The sequence below is a fragment of the Choristoneura fumiferana genome, chromosome 20, assembly GCF_025370935.1.
Source record: "Choristoneura fumiferana chromosome 20, NRCan_CFum_1, whole genome shotgun sequence".
Taxonomy (NCBI): Eukaryota; Metazoa; Arthropoda; class Insecta; order Lepidoptera; family Tortricidae; genus Choristoneura; species Choristoneura fumiferana.
Window position 1 is genome coordinate 13,715,124 of NC_133491.1, and position 20,568 is coordinate 13,735,691.

Below are 20,568 nucleotides of genomic sequence, written 5' to 3' on the forward strand. Positions count from 1 at the left end.
CGTGGTAATTTTCAAATGTAATTCCGCACTTGAATTTCGAAAAACTCAGAGGTGCTAGCCGGCGTTTGAACCCACGACCCTCTGCTTGAGAGGCGATAGGTCAAACCACTAGGCCACCACGGCTAGACCAAAGATATAGGTGAATTTCGGCCTACTTGTATTTAAATGACTGTTAGAAAATTAATTGAAGATGGTTCATGACCCTACTTTGGGTAGTCAGGTAAAATATGAGTTTATCTTTTCAAAATCCCCTACCGATCCTAACTTTTCCGTGTCGTTTAAAAGCATAATCTTCTTGCTATGTCATTTTGACCATTGTACAGTCAACGCTATGGCTATACCTATATGTGGCTATTTATGCCCCCGACTGTACGTAAGGCATTTTTATTCCTATTATGGAACTACGTAATTTGATATCTTTCGCAGTTTCACGGAACAAATTGCAGACATTCTCTTACGTGAAGGCATTTTTTAATACTTAATATTATGAAGGACCGAACCGATGGGCATAAATCGTTACTGAATGAGGTCCGAAGGATGGCGATAGGAGTAAAGGCAGACCCAAGACGATCTGAGCGCTTTTCAGCTCCATTGGCAGCTCCCCAGGATAGGGAAGAGTGGCGGAGGAAAGGGCAGGCCTTTGCCCAGCAGTGGGACATAATACAGGCTACATAAAAAAAAGATTAAGAAGACTTGTTGTGAAATCGCATATCTCGACCTGTTTAAAGGCTTTCTTTTAGACGAGTCATCTTTGTCATCATTTCGGCCTATATGCGTTCTACTGCTGCGCACAGGCTACCTCTCGGAATGAGAGTGCTAGGACTGTATTTTCCAGTCTGAGCCGTATGGATCGGGAACTTCATTCACACCTTAGAATTGCCTCGCAGGTATGTGTACGTTTCCTCATGATGTTGTCCTTCACTCGTGTTTTTACAAGCTTTTATTTAGTTTCACCAGTCCCGTTGTCTGTCTGTCTGTCAGTAATCAAATCTTGCAAGTTAAATTCGATCAACTTCCAGTGGGTGTGGTGGGAAATAAATATTCAAGGGGGGTTCCCATACAACAAACGTGATTTTATTACTATTTAAATTATCAGGCAAACAGTTGGAGGCAACTGACAAGTGCCTGTATCTAGCTTTTCCTTGCTAGCTGTTCCTTGGTCAAGCATTCTTTGTAGGTACTGATAATATGTTTTTGCTGTTTTTTTCTAATGTTTAATGAATGTTGGATGGTACGGAACCCTTTGTGCGCGAGTCCGACTCGCACTTGGCCGGTTTTTATTATTTTATTAGACTTGGATGTCTTAGATCAATACAGTCATATAATCAAAATCAAAATCAAAAATCAAAATAATTTATTTTCGGATAACTAAGTAGATCCAAGTATTGTTAGTTTATACAATATTCTTATGAGACTTGGTAGTAAGCTGATAAAATATACTATTATTACATTACATTAAATCAAATTACCTACATTAATTTCCATGACATTCATGAACAACTAATTAATTACATTCAGTTTCATTTCAAATTAATACATCACATCCAATTAAATTAAACTGTCTATCTATGTCAAACCAAATAAATTCAAATTAATTAAATCAAAGTCACATTTCATTACATTACAAATTACACAATAATATTAATAACTAAATGTTTATTTCAGGATCTGGTCCCATGTATATCATATCAGTTACATTTATATAATAGCATTAGAAATATTAAAATAGAATTGCATACATTTACATAACATAATAATACGATTTAACACTGATCATCTTTCAACAATGTCATTCTTAAAACGGTGAATGCAATCCGCTTCTAACTGAAGCAACTGGAGATCTGGAGATCGCTCTTAAGCGATAAGGCCGCCTATTGCTTACCTTGTTTCTCTCTGGGTACCGGTTCTCTTTCTGTATCGCTTACTATTTCTGGTGTACCATAAAGAGTCATTGTCTCATTGTGTTGTATTGTATTGAATCTATGGGGGAGGCCTATGTCCAGCAGTGGACTTCCTACGGCTTATATGATGAATTCTTAAAGCATTCATGAGATCTACCCACTTACATTTTCATTCCTTGACATGTACATAAAGTTAATTCGATAAGACAAACACTAAACCTACAAACGGTCATTCTAGTGTCTACCAGGTAACACGACTTCAATCTAGTTGATACATTTTAAGAAAAATCGTGTAAATAGTGTGCCGTTACGGTGCTGGATCAATTGCTTGTAACATAATGAGGTTCTGACTCGGCAATGTATTGTGAAGCGATTGATTTTTCCTGCGTTGCGGTATTAAGCACTTGAATGTAATGAGTGTACAATGAATTGAACGGGCCTAAAGTGCGTAATCTGATACAGACCGCTTTGGACTGATGTCATTGGTTAATCTATTATCCATCTATTTGTTGATTCACAAAACACTAGTTTGAAGCGAAAACTTTTCATGACGCATTTTTAACCCCCCACGCAAAAAGAGGGGTGTTCTAAGTTTGACCGCTATGTGTGTCTGTGTTTTTGTGTGTCTGTATGTCTGTGTGTCTGTTTTTCTGTGGCACCGTAGCTCTTAAACGGGTGGACCGATTTGAATGCGATTTTTTATTTGAAAGCAGTTTCTCTAGCGATGGTTCTTAGACATGTTTTATCGAAATCTGTTCAGCCGTTTTTGAGTTTTTTTTATTCGACTGGATGGCAAACGAGCAAGTGGGTCTCCTGATGGTAAGAGACACCTGCAACACCAGGGGTATTGCAGATGCGTTGCCAACTTAGAGGCCTAAGATGGGATACCTCAAGTGCCAGTAATTTCACCGGTTGTCTTACTCTCCACGCCGAAACACAACAGTGCAAGCACTGCTGCTTCACAGCAGGATTAGAGAGCAAGATGGTGGTACCAATCAGGGCGGACCTTGCACAAGGTCCTACCACCTGCGATATTGAACTTTGAAATGACAAAGTTGGGGGTTTCGAACTTTTTGTTGGTTAGGTTATAACGAAATTGAACCGTCTCACTCGAAGCGGTGCTGCTCTAATTGATATGTTGAGCTCATTAGGATAGCAGATACCAAGATAACATTAAAAGCCAGCCCTCTTGTTCTGAGAGGAGGCCTGTGCCCAGCAGTGGGACGTATATAGGCTGGGATGATGATTAAAAGCTATCTACTCATAGGTTACCTATAAATTCATGTCTAGAACTGCTTACGCTTTCTGATTGCCTAGTATTCGAAACTGGGGCATGCATTGAGGGTTGGCAGCCATAGCGCTGCCTTCGCTGCTGCGGTGAGATGGCGCGCTGCTGCATCAACTACCAGATGCCTACCCTGGAATTGACGCACTGCACGCCAATTGGCTAGAAGAACTTCATTCGCATACTTTACTAACCTTGCTTTTGTTTTGTTTTTTGTTAACCCCGACGCAAAAAGAGGGGTGTTAAAAGTTTGACCGCTATGTGTGTCTGTCTGTCTGTGGCAACGCAGCTCTTAAACGGGTGGACCGATTTGAAAGCGGTTTTTTAATTGAAAGCAGGTTTTCTAGCGATGGTTCTCAGCCGTTTTTGAGATATTGAACTTTGAATTGACCAAGTCGGGGGTTTTCCAACTTTTTGTTGGTAAGGTTAAGTTATGTATTTAAGCAGCGAAATATTGTATTTTCTTTCTTTCTTTCTTTATAAAATAAATAGTTATGTATATTGTTTTAGTCAGAGTCGCCGTCTTTGAAACCTGTGTGGTGTGGGTTACTTGCAACATAGAAAAAAAAAATTGACTAAAAATCTATATTTTCGTCTCAATTTCTTCTTTCAGTTGTTTTTCCTTACCTTACCTTCCTTCGATACCTGCTAACCGTACACGAGTGACCAGAGGCCGATAGGGTCAACGAACAAATTATGTGTTTATTGCATTAAGCTGTTACAGAACTTCCAATGGAGCATTCGTACGCCGAAGATCCTACGCCACAGACATAAGATCTAAATTGGCATGATCTGAAAGACTGGTTGTGGTTTTATTAGTTTGATTGTCGAATCACAATTTAACAGTTAGCTGTGCGTGCGCATACATTAGGTGGTAACCAAAAGTTTTAAAGATATAATTTTTCAGGTTTTATTATAAAGCTCATTGTTATGTCTGTTGGGACCCATCGGTTTTATTCGTTTTCCTGAAGATTAAAATAAGAACGAAAAATAGAGCTAGATAGATATAGCACACTTTAGTTTAATGGTAAAATTTTAAAAAGTGATACAAAATAAATGAAATAAACCTAATTTAAACGTAGTCAATCCCGATATTATTATTATAAATGGAAAGTTTGTAAGTCTATTTGTTTGGTTGTTACCTGTTCATGTCTAAACCGCTGAACCGATTTGGATGATATTAGGTATACTTTGAGTCCCGGGGAAGGACTTAGGATAGTTTTTATCCTGGAAAATTGCTTAGTTCCCGCGGGATAGCGATAAACGGATTCTACGCGAACGGAGTTGTGAGCAACAGTTAGTATATTATAATTGTCCAGAATTAAATGAGCTGGAAACAATATTTTTTTTATCCTGTTTGTAATTTCAGCACACACAAAAACCTTTTTCGTTAAAACCAAAGCTAATAGTTAGCTTAAGCTCATCAGTTTCTCTACATAACATAAGTTTCATCATCATCATCATCCCAACCTATATACGTCCCACTGCTGGGCACAGGCCTCTGCTCAGAATGAGAGGGCTTGGGCCGTAGTTCCCACGCGGGCCCAGTGCGGATTGGGAACTTCACACACTCCATTGAATTGCTTCACAGATTTTTGGAGCTTTCCTCACGATGTTTCCTTTCACCATAAATTTCGTGGAAAATTTCAAACGTTATTTCGCACATGAATTTAAAAAACTCAGAGGCGCGAGTCGGGGCTTTTTATCGTCTAGCATGCAGAACTGCATTGAATTGGATAAAAAAGGTTGTAAAAATATCTATAACCGGTACACAAAACAAGCAAAAACCAATAAGAATCAGAATGGTTATCACACAATCGCCCCGTGTGCCCACGCAGTGCGTCGCAGGTTACACTCGGATCTTTCCAGACCGCACTTGATGCGCAGGAGTGGCCAACCTGTACGTAAACAGGTAATTCATGTGGAAATATCCGAATGGAAGACTCCAGGCTCCCGAAGCAGGATTTCTACTCAGAGCTTGCTCTTGGAAAGCGCAACCCGGGCAGTTTACGTTACGAGAAATTTAAAAATAAAACACAATTGATTATTTCGTAATACCTACGTCTAATTTGTATTAGAAAAAAATAAAATAAGATTTTTTTAAGTCACATGTTATCAAGAAATTGGATTTTAAATTATAATTTAAAAACCAATAATAGATATTATTGGAAATTACGTATTTTGTTAAGCCGATATAACATGAGCAGCAAAAATAAGTACAAAAAGTCTCAAGGCACGTTAAAAAGACATACCTAAACCTTAACTACTCGTATACTTTTATGCCAACATCGTCATTTAATTTTTAATTTTTACTTTAGAATATATGAAGCCTTTTTTTAAGTTCCTTTAAAAAAATAAGTGGATTTTACATGTGTTACAAAGAACATAAATAAAGCGAGTAAATAATGAAGTAAATAGACTTATAGCAATTTCGCCTGATTTTAACGAAATTATTAAAGATTATTTTTATAAAATTTTACTGTCGCCGTGATAAATTTTGGATTAACTGACCTAATTTTTAAAGCAAAAAAATTGCTTATTTGAATTAATGTTGATTTTACTTCGAGCGAAGGTGTTAGGTGACTGGTGTAAATTGGCTCATTTAGTTATATAACTTACTAACACCATCTAGCGATGTTTCGCATGTCAAGTAGCCCTTATTAATTCCAAACTTGTTACGTGTTTGGTACGTATACACGTTCTTATATCTCTTCGGGACAGCTTCTGTGCGCTGCACTGTGCTGAGATTTAGCACAAAATCCGGGCTTGCGAGCCACATTCGCTCACATGATCGAAGCTAAACAAAATTTAATTCGTGGAAGAGGTCGCCGTTAACAGATACGTTTATAGGAGAGACAGGAGATGTACGAGTGAGAGGATGAATATTCTAAGGATTATGAAATAATAATAAGTAAAAAGCTTTGAATAAATTGTGTATCCTATTACATAATTAAGTCGAACCAACCATTAAAAATCGAACCAATGTTTTGAGTATGTTTTACAACTATTCTTACCAAAATTCGTTCTGTAGTATAATTTTAATTTAGTTCCCCGCGTTACAGGCAAATTCTAGTGGGAAAGGTCCTGGTTATTTATTGATTTTTACTTTTACAATACAATACGTTCAGTTTTAGGAATAAATATATTTTTAGACCGAACATGCGAAATAAATGAAATTACTATTATTATTCTTGCGACGCACTGTAGTATTTTTCAGATAAACAGTTTTTTTTATTTTTATTTTTTGTTGCGCACCCCTGACCAATGAATCTTGCGCAGGTCGCTGGCTATAAATGCGGCGATCCCGCAGGACGCGCCACAGTATCCAAATTGTGCAACATGAAGACTTTCATCGTATTAGCTATCTGCCTTGTCGCTGCTCAGGTGAGAACTATTTGCAATATTTATAACCTAACCAGCTTAGAAAATTTTGGAAAATTCCAATCGTCCGTGATGGATTTTTCCCAATGCTCATCACCTATAAAGCACCACTTATAAAATTTAAAAAATATATTAAAGACGTTATAGAGTACCTAAGTCTTGAAATCTACTGGTCTAGATAGACATTTACTATAAACGTGCTTCTACTTTAACTAATATTGATTGTTTAACTTGTAACCAGGCCCTGACAGATGAGCAGAAAGAAAAACTGAAGAAACACCGCTCAGAATGCCTCACGGAAACCAAGCCTGACCAGCAATTGGTAGAAAAACTTAAGACTGGAGACTTTAAGGTAAGTACACACTTTCATCGCCATTTTCTTTAGTCCACGTCCTTCTTTCATATTGAGAATGCGGATTGGGAATCTGAGACACACCATTGAATTTGTTTCCAGGTATATATTTTTCCGTCAACAAGCTCGTCGTAAATTTCAAGTGTAATTTTCCACATACATTCTGATAAACTTAGTGTATGGCCAGGTTTGAACCCACGGTCCTCTGCTTAACAGGTCATGGGTGAAATAAATCACTAGGATACAATAGGCTTTTTACTTACCACCTACCACGCAGACTTTATTGACAGGAAATGTAAAAAAAAATGGTGGAATAGATTTTTAGACGTTCTAATGGTTAGGTATAAAGAGTTTTGATGTTTTTATATAAAATTAAAGAACATTTTAGACATCACATAAAAACTTAAAACTAATATTGAAGCACCTTCCGTTTACATAGTTTTTAATACCTTCATTGATGATAAAGAAACTAGTGATTATTGTACAACTGTAGGAGTTTTTAATTCCTTTGCAGACGGACAATGAGGCACTGAAGAAGTATGTTCTCTGCATGATGATCAAATCAGAACTGATGACCAAGGATGGGAAATTCAAGAAGGACGTCGCTCTCGCCAAAGTTCCTAACAGTGGTAAGATTTTTGACTCCCTGCTACTTCCACTTATTCAATAAATAAATTATAGGTGCAATATTGAATTAATGTAGGAAAGTACGAAAAAATGCTACAATTTAGGAACAGGGGCGGGAAAATTGTGGGAATCCTCTGATGGTTGCAATGATATAATCGATTTTACTAGGCTACACATAAAATATCACGGATGTGAGATTCAATGGACGGTAACTGCAAAAACATTCTTAGAACTTAAACTGCGTACACACTCACTACTACCTCCCGCAGCAAATATCTAAAGTCTAAAGTAATTAACTGTGAATCAATAAAACTGTTACTATTACGACAACTTTGTCGCTCTTGAGCCTTTTGAAAATTCCCTTTGTTTCTGCGTTTTCATTTGACTATTTCAGCTGATCTTAAGCACGTCTTAATTTTAATAAACATTACCTCTTTTTTAGCTGACAAGCCACTAGTTGAAAAGGTCATTGACAGCTGTCTGGCCAACAAGGGCAACACACCGCAACAGACCGCCTGGAATTACGTCAAATGCTACCACGAGAAAGACCCCAAGCACTCCATCATCGTCTAAAACCACCAAGCCACCTACGAACAGTCTGTTTCAATGACAACTCTGATCTTCGTTTGTTTCAAGACCGATTCAATTTGAATGCCGATCGTCCTCTGTTCGTGTTTTTGGATTCTTCGCGATGTCATCTTGTTTAATTTTAAAACCGGCTTGCTTTTTTTTTATGTACCTAATTGCATTTTATTGGCGTTCGTTTGTAGACGCGTGGACTTTTAAGTACTGAATGGAACGTACTGCCATTACGAATTTAATAATTGTTTGCACAATAAAAAAGAACGTCAAAGCATACCTGTTTTTTATTTTATGGAGATGTCCATGTATGGTATTTCTCTATGACAGTTAAAAAAATCATCGTAAAATCCTGCACCTACGAGTAAGTATCTATTTTATCTTCATCCCATCTACATCCTCTCATCCCAACTTCACACGCACCATTGAATCGCTTTGCAGGTTTGTGCAGGTTTCCTCACGATGTTACCGCATAGCTCGTGGTAAATTTCAAATGTAATTCACATGAATCTCGAGAAAACGAGCTTGAGAGGCGATAGGTCAAACCACTAGGCCACCACTACTATCTTTCCACTGAAATTCTGTATGAGGGAAAAAGCTACAACGATTTCGATGAAATTTGGTATGAGGGGGTTTTCGAGGATGACAAACCGATCTAGCTTGGTCTTAAGTACCTCTGGGAAAACGCTTATTATCGAGTTTTAGCCCGAGCAAAGCTCGATCGCCTAGGTACTTAACATAATATGACTTAAAGCAAGCTTTTTTTTATATTCTCATTCGTTTGAAAAATTGCAACAAATACGTTGCCACATTTAGAGGCTGTTTCATCATTCATTGATTAATTTTATTTGATGGATAAATGTGATGCCATCTCCGTCTATTGGAACAAAACAAACAGAGACGGCATCACATTTATCCGTCAAATGAATTTAATCAATGGAAGATGAAACAGGGGGGTAAGTCTGTTGTGTCGGTTAGTATTATGGATTCCCGTTTTTGTGATGTCACTAGCAGACACGCAGAGAAAAGACATGAATGAATGAAATGAGTTCTTTACAATGGTGTAGACTAGATTATTCACTTCCTCATTAAACGGTAAACTATAATAGACAAAAGAACAAAGAGCATGTTTTATACTAATATTATATGGGCTGGTTATAAAAAATGTAAACATACAATTCTTATAAATGAGGGTAACGATCTGCCTTTGAGTAGTCATTTGTGAATCAGAAACTGAATGCTGTGATCATGGTCTCAAGTGTTTTCTGTGTTTTTTGGATCATTGCCAGTGCGCAGGTACCTATTTATTTATTTGCAGATTAACTATAATTATTAACCCCCTTATTCATAAACTTAACAAGCCTATGTTAACTAACAAATGCTTTGTCCTTTCTACAAATGTCGTTGTGACAGATAAGGACAAACGAATTTTAGCGGCATTTTAACTAAAATAGGTTTGATTGTCGTTTATGAATAAGGGGGTTAGGCTTTACCCGTGTCTTGGCTTGCATAAACTATTACCAATTCTCAATTTAAATTTATCATTAAAAAAGTAATATTCGATTTGCTAGAAACAATTCAAAATGAGAAACTTGTAATAATGCTAGGTCGGTAGTTTGTAAAACAAAACAGTGTTGCAGCATGACGCAATTTAACATTATGCTGGGGCCCAAATTTAAACTACTCGATAGTAATTTTTTTTATTATTTCCTTTCGACGTAGTTTTATGTGTATCAAATATGTTTTTTAGAGAAGGAGGAAATAGTAGATTTATAACCAAGGGTGAAAAGTGACCCATTTCACCCGAGATATTTTTGGCGCTCGAACGAAGTGACAGCGCCAAAAGTTCGAGGGGAAATGGGTAATTTCACCCCAGTTAGACACTCTACTTTTCATTTTGACTGTGAGGAAAGTAAAATACTACAAAAAAATGAGAATAATAATATATTGAATTTACTTATATCCAACCTCCAACGGTACCCTTTCGACTGGCCACTGGCCGACTATAACAAAAATTCGAGTTGGTCACGACCAGAGCTTATATACAAAACTGGAGGTTGAACGCTGAACGAAGAAGTTTGACCTTTATTACTTATTTATATATTCCATCTCTTTCTTTCACATTTCACGAATGACTTCCATCTTTTCATTGGACGACCGGATGGTCAAGTGGTTAGTGAACCTGACTACGAAGGTCCCGGGTTCGAAACCCGGCCGAGGCAGATATTTGTATGAATAATACGAATGTTTGTTCTCGGGTCTTGGATGTTTATTATGTATTTAAGTATGTATTTATCTATATAAGTATGTTTATCCGTTGCCTAGTGTCCATAGTACAAGCTTTGCTTAGTTTGGGACTAGGTCAATTGGTGTCAAGTGTCCCATGATATTTATTATTTATTATCTCTTCCTTAACCTGACTAAAGAAAGAGATGGAATATGTTCGTGATGTATTAAAGATCAAATTTCTTGTTTCAAACGGATGTTCGGCGTTCAACCTCCAGTGTTGTATATAAGCTCCTTGGTCACGACGTGCATCTAGATGGCCCTGCCGAAACGTGAAAAAAAAGTGTCATTGACGTAACTCAATTATCTTCGACTCCGTGGCTAATCGAAAAATTAAAAAAAAAAAAATTCCACCCTAGAGATGAAAACGCAATTTTCCACCCGGCTATCTACCCATGAAAATTAAACTTTCCGAACAGGAGAGATGAAAACGAACATGCGGGGCATCTGATGGGAAATGATCCCCACTGCCCATGAGTACCAACTACATAAGGAGAGTCATTCCCATTGGTCCGTTGCCGGTCTTTTATGAAAGTATAAGCTTGGTGAAAGCCCTTATTGTTGTTATATGTCTCTCTCTTTCTCTCTCACAAGGCCATCCAGTATGTAGGCCACTTGGTGCTCACTGGTCAACCGATGTCGGTGAAGCGGGCGTACCTAAACTGCGCAGACTCCACCAAAGTAGAACCCGAGATGATCCTACAACTGAAGAAGGGTAACTGGATGGTAGGTGCTTACAGTAATTTACCATTTTGAAAAATTCGCCAAGTGCATGTGGGATTGTGGCCCGCAACATAATTTGGCCTTTGTTCAGCAGTGGACGTCTTCCGGTTGATGATGATGAACCTTTGGTATGCCAAATGAGACCGTTAAGCATCCCTTTTACTCACATGTTACTTCCATAAAAAATCATCGGACTGCCTTGTGACGGATCACACACGGCAGACCAAAGGTAGGGCGGATGATGGATGAAAAAGGGTACGAAAGTATACAATGGATAAGACTTTTATTATACTTACTTTGATTCTAAAAATGTATAGAAATTTGAGTGATGGTGATAATGTTTCCTAATAATGGTGAAGTATCACTTTACGAATTCACACCTCTTACAACTGTGATGTAAAGAGGTCATTTTCCCTACATAAGTGTGGTATATGGTGAACTATAAAAGAAATGCACTGAATATATTTTATGTATGTAACATAGAAAAAAATACGATTATTTACTACAACAATAAATAATTTTTCAATTATGTTCTCTCTGTAAAACTAATTGTAGTCATATCCATATTAAGTATATCGTTCGACATGATTTTGACGTAAATTACATCCGTCATCCGCTCACTGATGATGATGATGACATAATCTTAGCAATTAAGTTGTGCCCCTCGTAATCTCGCCATTTGTGACATAAGAACAAAGTAACTGCGGTTTTCATAGTATTGAGTGTGACAAGGAAGGAGGAAGGGCCTAACAATGATTAATGTAGGTACCTCGAACTAACCCTACCGGTTATTTGACAGCGCCGTTATATCAATAACAATACCTAATCTCGACTCAGATCATTTGTAGCTCTCAACCTTGACGCTGGCAGAATTGTCCAAACGGACAGAAGCCATTTATAAAAAAAAAAAGATTAAAATTAGTGTGACTATAGATGGCATCTGGCCGATTTTCAATACGCTCGGAGGTTTGGCAAGAAAGTTGTGGGTAGTAAAAGTAAAAAGAAAGAGTTCAAACAAAACAAAATAATTGCGGTTTTCATAGTATTGAGTTTGACAAGGAAGGAGGAAGATTCTTATAACTATCACAAGTAGTATGACAATAATAAGATGGCCTCTGGCCGATTTTTAACATGCTCGTACTCGGTGGTTTGGCGAGAAAATTTTCAGTAGTTAAAGTAAAACGACAAAGAGGAAGCGCATCAACTTTTGGAAGTGGGGGGCTGGGGGTCCGTAGACGTCACGCCATGCTAAAACTGTCGTACGGCGTGACGTCACATGGAGCTTTAACTATTAATACCCGAACTTTTTTTTTTCAACGGCATGGCAAACGAGCAAGTGAGTCTCCTGATGGTAAGAGATCACCACCGCCCATAGACCTGCAACACCAGGGGATTGCAGATGCATTCCGAACCCAGAGGCCTAAGATGGGATAGCTCATGTGCCAGTAATTTCACCGGCTGTCTTACTCTCCACGCCGAAACACAACAGTGCAAGCACTGCTGCTTCACGGCAGGATTAGCGAGCAAGATGGTGGTAGCAATCAGGGCGGACCTTGCACAAGGTCCTACCACCTGCAAACTTTGACGCGCATTATCGATTTTATTTATTTATTCACTCTCTATTACAGGAAGACGAAAGACTCAAGGCATGGGTTCTCTGTGTCCTCGTTAATACCAATTATATGACAGAACAAGGCGTCTTTCAGCTTGATGTTGCTTTGAACAACATATCAGCGGCAGGTAAGAGAAACAATAGGGGTTTCATGACAGACAAAACTTCACTAGATGGCGTTAATATCATGAGGTCAGTATGTCGTGACATTTTTGCTTGCGATTGGCATATTTAGTTTGACCAATCAAAAACGAGGCGCAAATGTCAAAATTGTTAAATGGCGAACATTGCCATCCTGCCCCAGCATGGCCGGGGCATTTTCAATTTCGGCGATATTTTCCCACGTATTTATACCCTTTTCTCATCATAATATTTTGCTTGGTTATCTTATCACCATATTGGTGTTTGATGGGAGATAGAGTTCCTGATGTAGAAACTTTAAATTTTGTTCAATTTTGACCAGCTGTATCTTTGTTAGTGTTAGATTTGAATTTACAACTCCCCTTTCCCTTACATGCTTCGACACAATATTTGAATAAAGATACCAAATGGTAAGAATATTGTGTATTGCTACAAAACTATATTTGCTCTCAACAAATTTTATAGGAATTGACACAATTACTGAGAGCTATTTTTTATTTAGTATAATAGTAGTTTAGTATAATAGTATTTTTTAGTTTTATCGCAGTGTGATTTATATTCAAAGTTTTCGATCAAAAACTCTTTAATTAGGTAGGTACTTTTACAGAAAAAAAAAGTTATATTACGGGTCGCAATTGTAATTGTAATAGTATAAGAAAAAACCTTTCGAATTCTTATACAATAGAAAAAATATATATTTGTCAAATAAAACAACAACCTATGATTTATTGTATCTAGGCGCCATCTTGGTTCAAACATCATTACATTTATCTTAACAACGCCATCTAACGTATGTCAATGGAAGTAGTTAGTAACCAACACTACTGGCCGTCAAAATAATGAAGGCTATCGTTTTTTGTCTTTCTAGATGCCGCCACTGTTGCGTGAGGTTTTTAAGTGTGGCTTTCAAAGTCTGTTATTACGAGCGTGAAAACAAAGTTTAGATTAAAATCATATCTAATACACCTTAAAACCATACCATAAAAATATCGAGCAACCACAGTGTTGCGTTGTCCCGTTCTGTTCAGAAAAAAAGGGAGGACAAAAGTTTCCGAAAGACAAACTGTCTCAAAATACAGACATTCATTGCCCCGTAACGCATAATTAATTTCAGGTAATGCCAAATATTCACAAAATTATTCTAATTATAAATAAACCCGCGTAGCTCACCCAAAAACTATGAGATTTGACATTTCGGAGACCTCACGCTACACTAGCGCCTCTAGCGGCGAATTCATACGCGATAGCCCTCATTGCGCTTACCGCACACTGCCATCTAATGTCTCACAAAGATAATTTTTTCTCTCTTTTTCAGAAAAAAATAGCCTAGAAAAACATATAGATCAGTGTTTACCAACGAAGAGGCTTAAGCCAAGAGAAATCGCATTTCGTTTTGCAAAGTGCTTTCATCAACGAGCGTCTAACCACTCATTGTTTTAACCGCCATCTACCGAAAAATGCTAGCAACATCTTCTATCACCACAGAGAGCGCAATTGTAGTTGTTAAATCGTTAACAACTAGGGGGCGCTTATTTCAAGTAATACTGAACAAGCCCATTGGAAATGTTTAACAAAATGTCTCCTGATGATAATTGTGGTGATGACTTGTTTATATGGTCCTAAACTTTGTATTTGTAAATAAAAAATCCGTTTCGTGTGCCCGCCTATATTTTTTTTATTTAATCTTCCTAATATACACATAAATGTTATCAGTGTGTTTGTAGCTTTAACACGCCAAAATGCTGCAGATAAACAGATGGATACGAATCAAATTAAACATGTGGCATAAAGTTCAACAAGAATAATAGTCAAAATTCATAATGATCATTTGATATAAAAATAACATATGAATTCGTTTAGGTTTGTATGCCTTAGTTTTACTCAGTATAATTTTAGAAACAGCTATTTTGCAAATTAAACTGTGTCAGGATTTTCTTGATATTATTATGTTTTATGCTTACCCTTTAGATTTTGATTCCCATGGTTTGTGTATCAAGATACTAGTGTATAGATCAGATGGGTACACATGTTTTATCTTTTGATTATTTAAACTCAAACACTTAATTTTTCGCAGCTTTTTCAAGAAATTGAAGCAATTTATTTGTATTTTAATATTAATTTCAAGTCGATTATCATCACGCCTTTTTTACAAGCGTATAGCTATTTCACTTGTATTCATTTGCAATGTGTGTTAAGATGGTGTTAAGTGAAATTTTTCAGTTCGATTTTTACCTAGTAGCAAGGACCATTTATGTTCTAGTAATCAAAAGAACTTTAAGTTTGGTACGGATATGTAATTTGTATGAAGCTAGTAAAAGAACTTGTATGAAAAATGATTTTTTTACAACAACTGCTACAACTTGTACTTCGTTTGGACAGCTGAGTGACAATGTTATGTCTTGGCTTCCTCGAACATCAAAATTAAGCTTCACTTATCAATAAAGAGTTTACATACATACATTAATATTTGTGACTTATTACGTACTAAGTCACAAAAACGTGTACGTATACTCTTTATTGCATATTTCCCACTGCTGGACAAAGGCTAACTTGGGTTTCCACGTGCCCAGTCTGCTTTTATATCTTGCCAGATGCTAAAGAACGCGGCCAAGTCATCCCAGCATCTCCACCTTGGCATACTGCGCGAAAATAGGCCATCGTGGGGCATCCACTGAGTTGTAACCTGCATGCCCAACTCTCTCTTTTTTTATGATATAGGGGGAAAACGAGCAAGCGGATCGCCTGACGGTAAGCGATTACCGTCGCCCATGGACACCTGCAACACCAGAAGAGTCACAAGTGCGTTGCCGGCCTTTAAGGTAGGCTCTTTAGGGTACGCTCTTTTCTTGAAAACATGAAGGTCATATCGGTCCGGGAATACCGCAGGCGATAGTTCATTCTAGAGTTTTGTTGTGCGAGGCAGGAAATTTCTGGGAAAACGCACAGTAGAGGACCGCCAACCATCTAAATGGTGAGGATGGAAGTGTTGTCGCGTAGGTCTGGGTGCATGCGTCAAACGTGACCAGCCCAGTCCTATTTGAGGGATATTTGTTTTCTTTTGCATAATCCTACTAATATTATAAATGTAAAAGTATGTGAGTGAGTGAGTGAGTATGTTTGTTACTTCTTCACGCTGCAACGGCTGGACGGATTTGGATGAAATTTGGTAAAAAGTTAGTTTATAACCTGAATTCAAACATAGAATACTTTTTATCCCGTGATTTCTACGGGATAGGGATAAAATCTTGAAATAACAACTTCTGGGCTTAGAATCATGAAATTTGGTATGTAGGTAGTTGGACCTGGAATAAAACATACTTAGCCAACTTTTTATCCCGATATTCCTACGGGATAGGGATAAAATCTCGAAACAACCACCGCTGAGCTTAGAGTCATGAAATTTGACCATTATTGTTTTTAATGTTACGTCAATGAAAACAACGATTTAATTTTCGGGAATTCCCAAGGGAATTTTTAAAAATCCCGGAATTTTAATTCAGCTGCTAGACCTAATGATTGACGTGTGCAAAGTCGAGGGTAAGCACTAATAATTATAAAAAAACATCAAAACATACAAAGGCGAATATATAATGGCGTACAGTGTTATATAATGGTATTTATACTAACTATGGGTTTGCATGTAATATAAACCAGGTCGCAATTATCACAATCAGAACATACGATCACCAGCTATGTAATGGTTATCGACTATAATTGGGTCATAATTGTGCAAAAATATTCATCACATTCATATTATAAATGCGAAAGTTTGTGAGTGAGTGAGTGAGTGAGTATGTTTGTTACTCCTTCACGCTGAAACGGCTGGACGGATTTAGACGAAATTTGGTATGTAGATAGCTGGACATCTGGAATAAAACTTAGGTTACTTTTTATTCCGATATTCCCACGGGATAGGGATAAAATCCCGAAACAACAACCGCTGGGTTTAGAGTCATGAAATTTAAGTTTAAATTAATTTTATAAAAATCTGCATAATCAGAGAGGATCCTTGGCTGTTAGTTAGTTGGCCTCTTGAAAAGGCTCAGAGTCACGCAACGATCTATACAGAGAGCTATGCTCCGAGTTTCTTTGCATAGAATCGGGAATACGAAAATTCTCCGAAGAAACAAAGTCATCGACATAGCTCGAAGAAAACAATAACCTTTGTTGGTGGAGAAAGGTCTTCGAGTGGCGACCACAAAACAAAAGACGACGCGTTGGCAAGCCTCCCACTAGGAGGACTGCCGACACGAACAACTAGTCAGTTGTCATTCATTGGCTTCTAAGGGACAGGTCTTGGTTGAATAGTGGACATTTTAACATACTTTTTACCTGTAGGTATTTTGAGTTTATCCCATAATTTAATTGTTGGTTACTATTTCCTGTATTAAAATGATAAATAGGCATTTACTCGTATTTGATCGCAACCATGCTGTACCTGTACAATATCATAATTGTACATATTTTTATGCTAAAATGTGACTTTTATGTCAAATTGTAGGACATTTACTCGATGACTAGACTGCACTTACTCGATAGAGAACCTGAATATCAAAGTCAAAGCGCATGGTTAATGAATTTGACATCACCAGTTCAATTCCCTGTCAGGGTAAATGTTAAGTAAGTATGAGGAATGTGTTTTTTTATATGCCCTGGTTGTTGACTTCACCGACAAAAGAAGTGAGATCTAAATGGTGCCAAGTTCAATGGTCAGTCCTGAGATTTATTTATAAGAACGAAAATATTGTATAAAAGCTTAAATATACTATAATTTCTTCTTCTTACTTAAGATAATATATTATTGAAGCCTAAGGTTGCTTGGCTTGTTCTCATATACGAATTATTATTAAGTAGGTACTAAAACAGTCATGGAAGAGCCCTATGTTCAATGGCTAGTTTGTACTAGCAAACTAATTTCATCATCATCATCATCCCAGCCTATATACGTCCCACTGCTGGGCACAGGCCTCCTCTCAGAACAAGAGGGCTTGGGCCGTAGTTCCCACGCGGGCCCAGTGCGGATTGGGAACTTCACACGCACCATTGAATTGCTTCGCAGGTTTGTGCAGGTTTCCTCACGATGTTTTCCTTCACCGCAAAGCTCGTGGTAAATTTCAAATGTAATTCCGCACATGAATTTCGAAAAACTCAGAGGTGCGAGCCGGGGTTTGAACCCACGACCCTCTGCTTGAGAGGCGATAGGTCAAACCACTAGGCCACCACAGCTCACACAGCCACAGAGAATTTACAGCTTTAGAACTTTCGAAAGCTATAATATATATCTTGCAAGTCTCAATAAATGCCATATTTGACATGTTTATGTTAAATAGTTTTTTTGTTATGAGGGGTCAAAAGTGGCTCCAAATAGTTCCTGTAATACACTCGGTGCTGCTCGCCAGTTCTGTTAGCTTGAACTTGGCTTGTCACGCTGCCGCGTGTCTAGATACGAATGTCGGTTCTCGAGTTAATCCTTATAATTTTTAAGTACCTATTAATAACTAATTCATGTAAAAATACCTACTGCACCCCTGTTTCTTTATTATTTAATCCACTCGCATCTTCATTCCTTACAAATTCGTTCCGTTAAAAATGAATAAAACAAAAAACAAAAATATGCATCATACATTGTATTAAAATAACGAAACAATTTCAAACTTCGAACCAATTTGAATCTAGAAGCCTCGCCCGGTACGCCCATAACTGCTCCCGGATTGGCTACCGGCAGCTTTGTTAGAACATTAACAGCGGGAATGCCTCTATCCCCTTCTTTCGCATATGACCCGAGCTTTGGCTGTAGCACTACTTCGCTCGCACCCAAAGATTACGATAGAAAAGATTACAGAGAGTTTACAGTTAATGCGGTTTTTCTACGTTCGTTTGAACGCGGCTAAAGGGCTGTATTAGCGTCGTCGTGTACTCTAAATTGGAATAACGGCTTCTTGGATTTAGAGTTCAATTTGTGTTAGCTTTTAAATGTGAGTTACTTCGTTTTGATGCGGGAGTTATGCAGGTATAATTTTTAAAACACTTTTTTGCTAAACGCGGTCGTACTAATGGCAGACCAAGTTTTTTTTAAATATTGCCGCAGGCCCTTGTTTCTATAATTATTGCCTTTATCAAGATTTTAGATAAGGCTTAACATACTTCATTGGGATATGGGTGAGCGTGGAAATTAAAATTGCATGGACAATGCAAGTACTCAGTATAGGTATCTAATTGATGGCCGACCACACGTGGTATTCAAAAAACGGCCAAGAGCGAGTTAGACTCTCGTTCTGAGAGATCCTACAAATTTATAAGCAAGTAAATTAAGTTGAGCTAAGGGCAGGACACATGGCGCTCATTGAAGAAGGTCTGTGTCCAGCAGTGGACATACATAGGCTGATGGTGATGGTGAAAAATAAGTTTGTACATACTTACTTGTAGTTGTAATGAAAACAGTAGATTTATTTGCCTACCTATTTGTGGTTTTTAACCCCCGACGTACAACGAGGGGTGTTATAAGTTTGACCGCTATTCTGTGTGTCTGTCTGTAGCATCGTAGCTCTTAAACGGGTAGACCGATTTAAATGCGGTTTTTTTTAATTTGAAATAAAGTTATTTAGCAATGGTTTTGAAATATGTTTTATCAAAATCGGATTAGCCGTTTCTAAGATATTGAACTTTGAAGTGACACAGTCGGGCGTTTTCCAACTTTTTGTTGGTAAGGTTATCAAGATATTTTATTCGTTACGCAAGTACTTATACAATGAGGCTCTTTCGCAACTCGACGTCAATAGCATATGTTGCGATTACCACGATTATTAATAAAAACATATTTTAAATAAATATACCAACAGGTTGTATGTTTTAGTTGCATAAACTTTGATTTTAACAATATACTAGAAACCATAACTCTATATTTCACACTAGCTGCTCACTTCGGCTTAGCATCTACTATTCTTTAAATGTAAAAAAAAGACAATGGGACCTTTTCATAATCAATTTCACTATGATTTCTTTGGCAGATGTATGGTCAATATATGACATCAGTAGCATAAAAATTCCGCCCTGGTACCTATATTGGAACTGGACTGGATTTTGTGGTCCTATCTACGTATTGTATTGTAAAACTCTTTAATGTACATAAAAACACATGAAATTAACAGAAAACAGGACAATAAGATGTACAAAGGCGAACTTATCCCTAAAAGGGATCTCTTCCAGTATACCCGTTCCATTCTGTCCGTGGCCAAAGTCAATGTGGCCAATGTAAGAGGCTCACAGGCGACGAAGTAAGTGCAACAGAGGTTTCATTTTACTTTTTAAACACGGAACCCTAAAAATGCTTTTACTTTAATATACGAGTATTACTCGTAAACGTTGGTATTGTCATGTTTTTAGAAATGTATGTTTTCCGCTGACATCAGTTTGTGGCCGTTGACTTTTGCTTTCTTTTGTTTCAATACGAAATAAATGTAATGGTGCCTAATGTCAAACTATAGGTAACAGTCCAGGTCGAAGATACCTTTTCGTTTTAGTACCTTGTCACTGTATGCCATCTGACAATTTTATGCAAAAGTTCAAACTTAAAGTGACAGCGACAAGGTATTAAAGTGTAAAGATATCTTTGACCTCAATTGTACACTTAGGATCTGTTTCACCACTTCTCGACTAACTTTGGATGTCAGATAAAAGTAAT

General features: G+C 37.5%; 2 protein-coding genes across 2 annotated transcripts; both read left to right on the plus strand.

The window, feature by feature from the left end:
• Window positions 1-6,465: 6,465 nt before the first annotated feature.
• LOC141439034 (B2 protein-like) lies at window positions 6,466-8,402 on the plus strand. The gene is made up of 4 exons (XM_074103145.1): window positions 6,466-6,570; window positions 6,809-6,919; window positions 7,434-7,548; window positions 7,989-8,402. Exons 1-4 carry the CDS (start codon window positions 6,526-6,528, stop codon window positions 8,117-8,119), a joined length of 402 nt encoding a protein of 133 aa, XP_073959246.1. The 5' UTR covers window positions 6,466-6,525; the 3' UTR covers window positions 8,120-8,402.
• A 904-nt stretch (window positions 8,403-9,306) lies between these two features.
• LOC141439245 (uncharacterized) lies at window positions 9,307-14,550 on the plus strand. The gene is made up of 4 exons (XM_074103467.1): window positions 9,307-9,421; window positions 11,006-11,137; window positions 12,763-12,874; window positions 14,203-14,550. The coding sequence occupies exons 1-4, from the start codon at window positions 9,374-9,376 to the stop codon at window positions 14,325-14,327; spliced, it is 417 nt and encodes a 138-aa protein (XP_073959568.1). The 5' UTR covers window positions 9,307-9,373; the 3' UTR covers window positions 14,328-14,550.
• The last annotated feature ends 6,018 nt before the right edge of the window (window positions 14,551-20,568 follow it).

Excerpts from the sequence above, each read along its gene's own strand:
- LOC141439034 (XM_074103145.1), top strand. The coding sequence starts at position 6,526 with ATGAAGACTTTCATCGTATTAGCTATCTGCCTTGTCGCTGCTCAG. Across the intron at positions 6,571-6,808 it reads TCTGCCTTGTCGCTGCTCAG|GCCCTGACAGATGAGCAGAA; the intron begins GTGAGAACTATT and ends ACTTGTAACCAG. Across the intron at positions 6,920-7,433 it reads TTAAGACTGGAGACTTTAAG|ACGGACAATGAGGCACTGAA; the intron begins GTAAGTACACAC and ends ATTCCTTTGCAG.
- LOC141439245 (XM_074103467.1), top strand. The coding sequence starts at position 9,374 with ATGGTCTCAAGTGTTTTCTGTGTTTTTTGGATCATTGCCAGTGCGCAG. Across the intron at positions 9,422-11,005 it reads GGATCATTGCCAGTGCGCAG|GCCATCCAGTATGTAGGCCA; the intron begins GTACCTATTTAT and ends CTCTCTCACAAG. Across the intron at positions 11,138-12,762 it reads TGAAGAAGGGTAACTGGATG|GAAGACGAAAGACTCAAGGC; the intron begins GTAGGTGCTTAC and ends TCTCTATTACAG.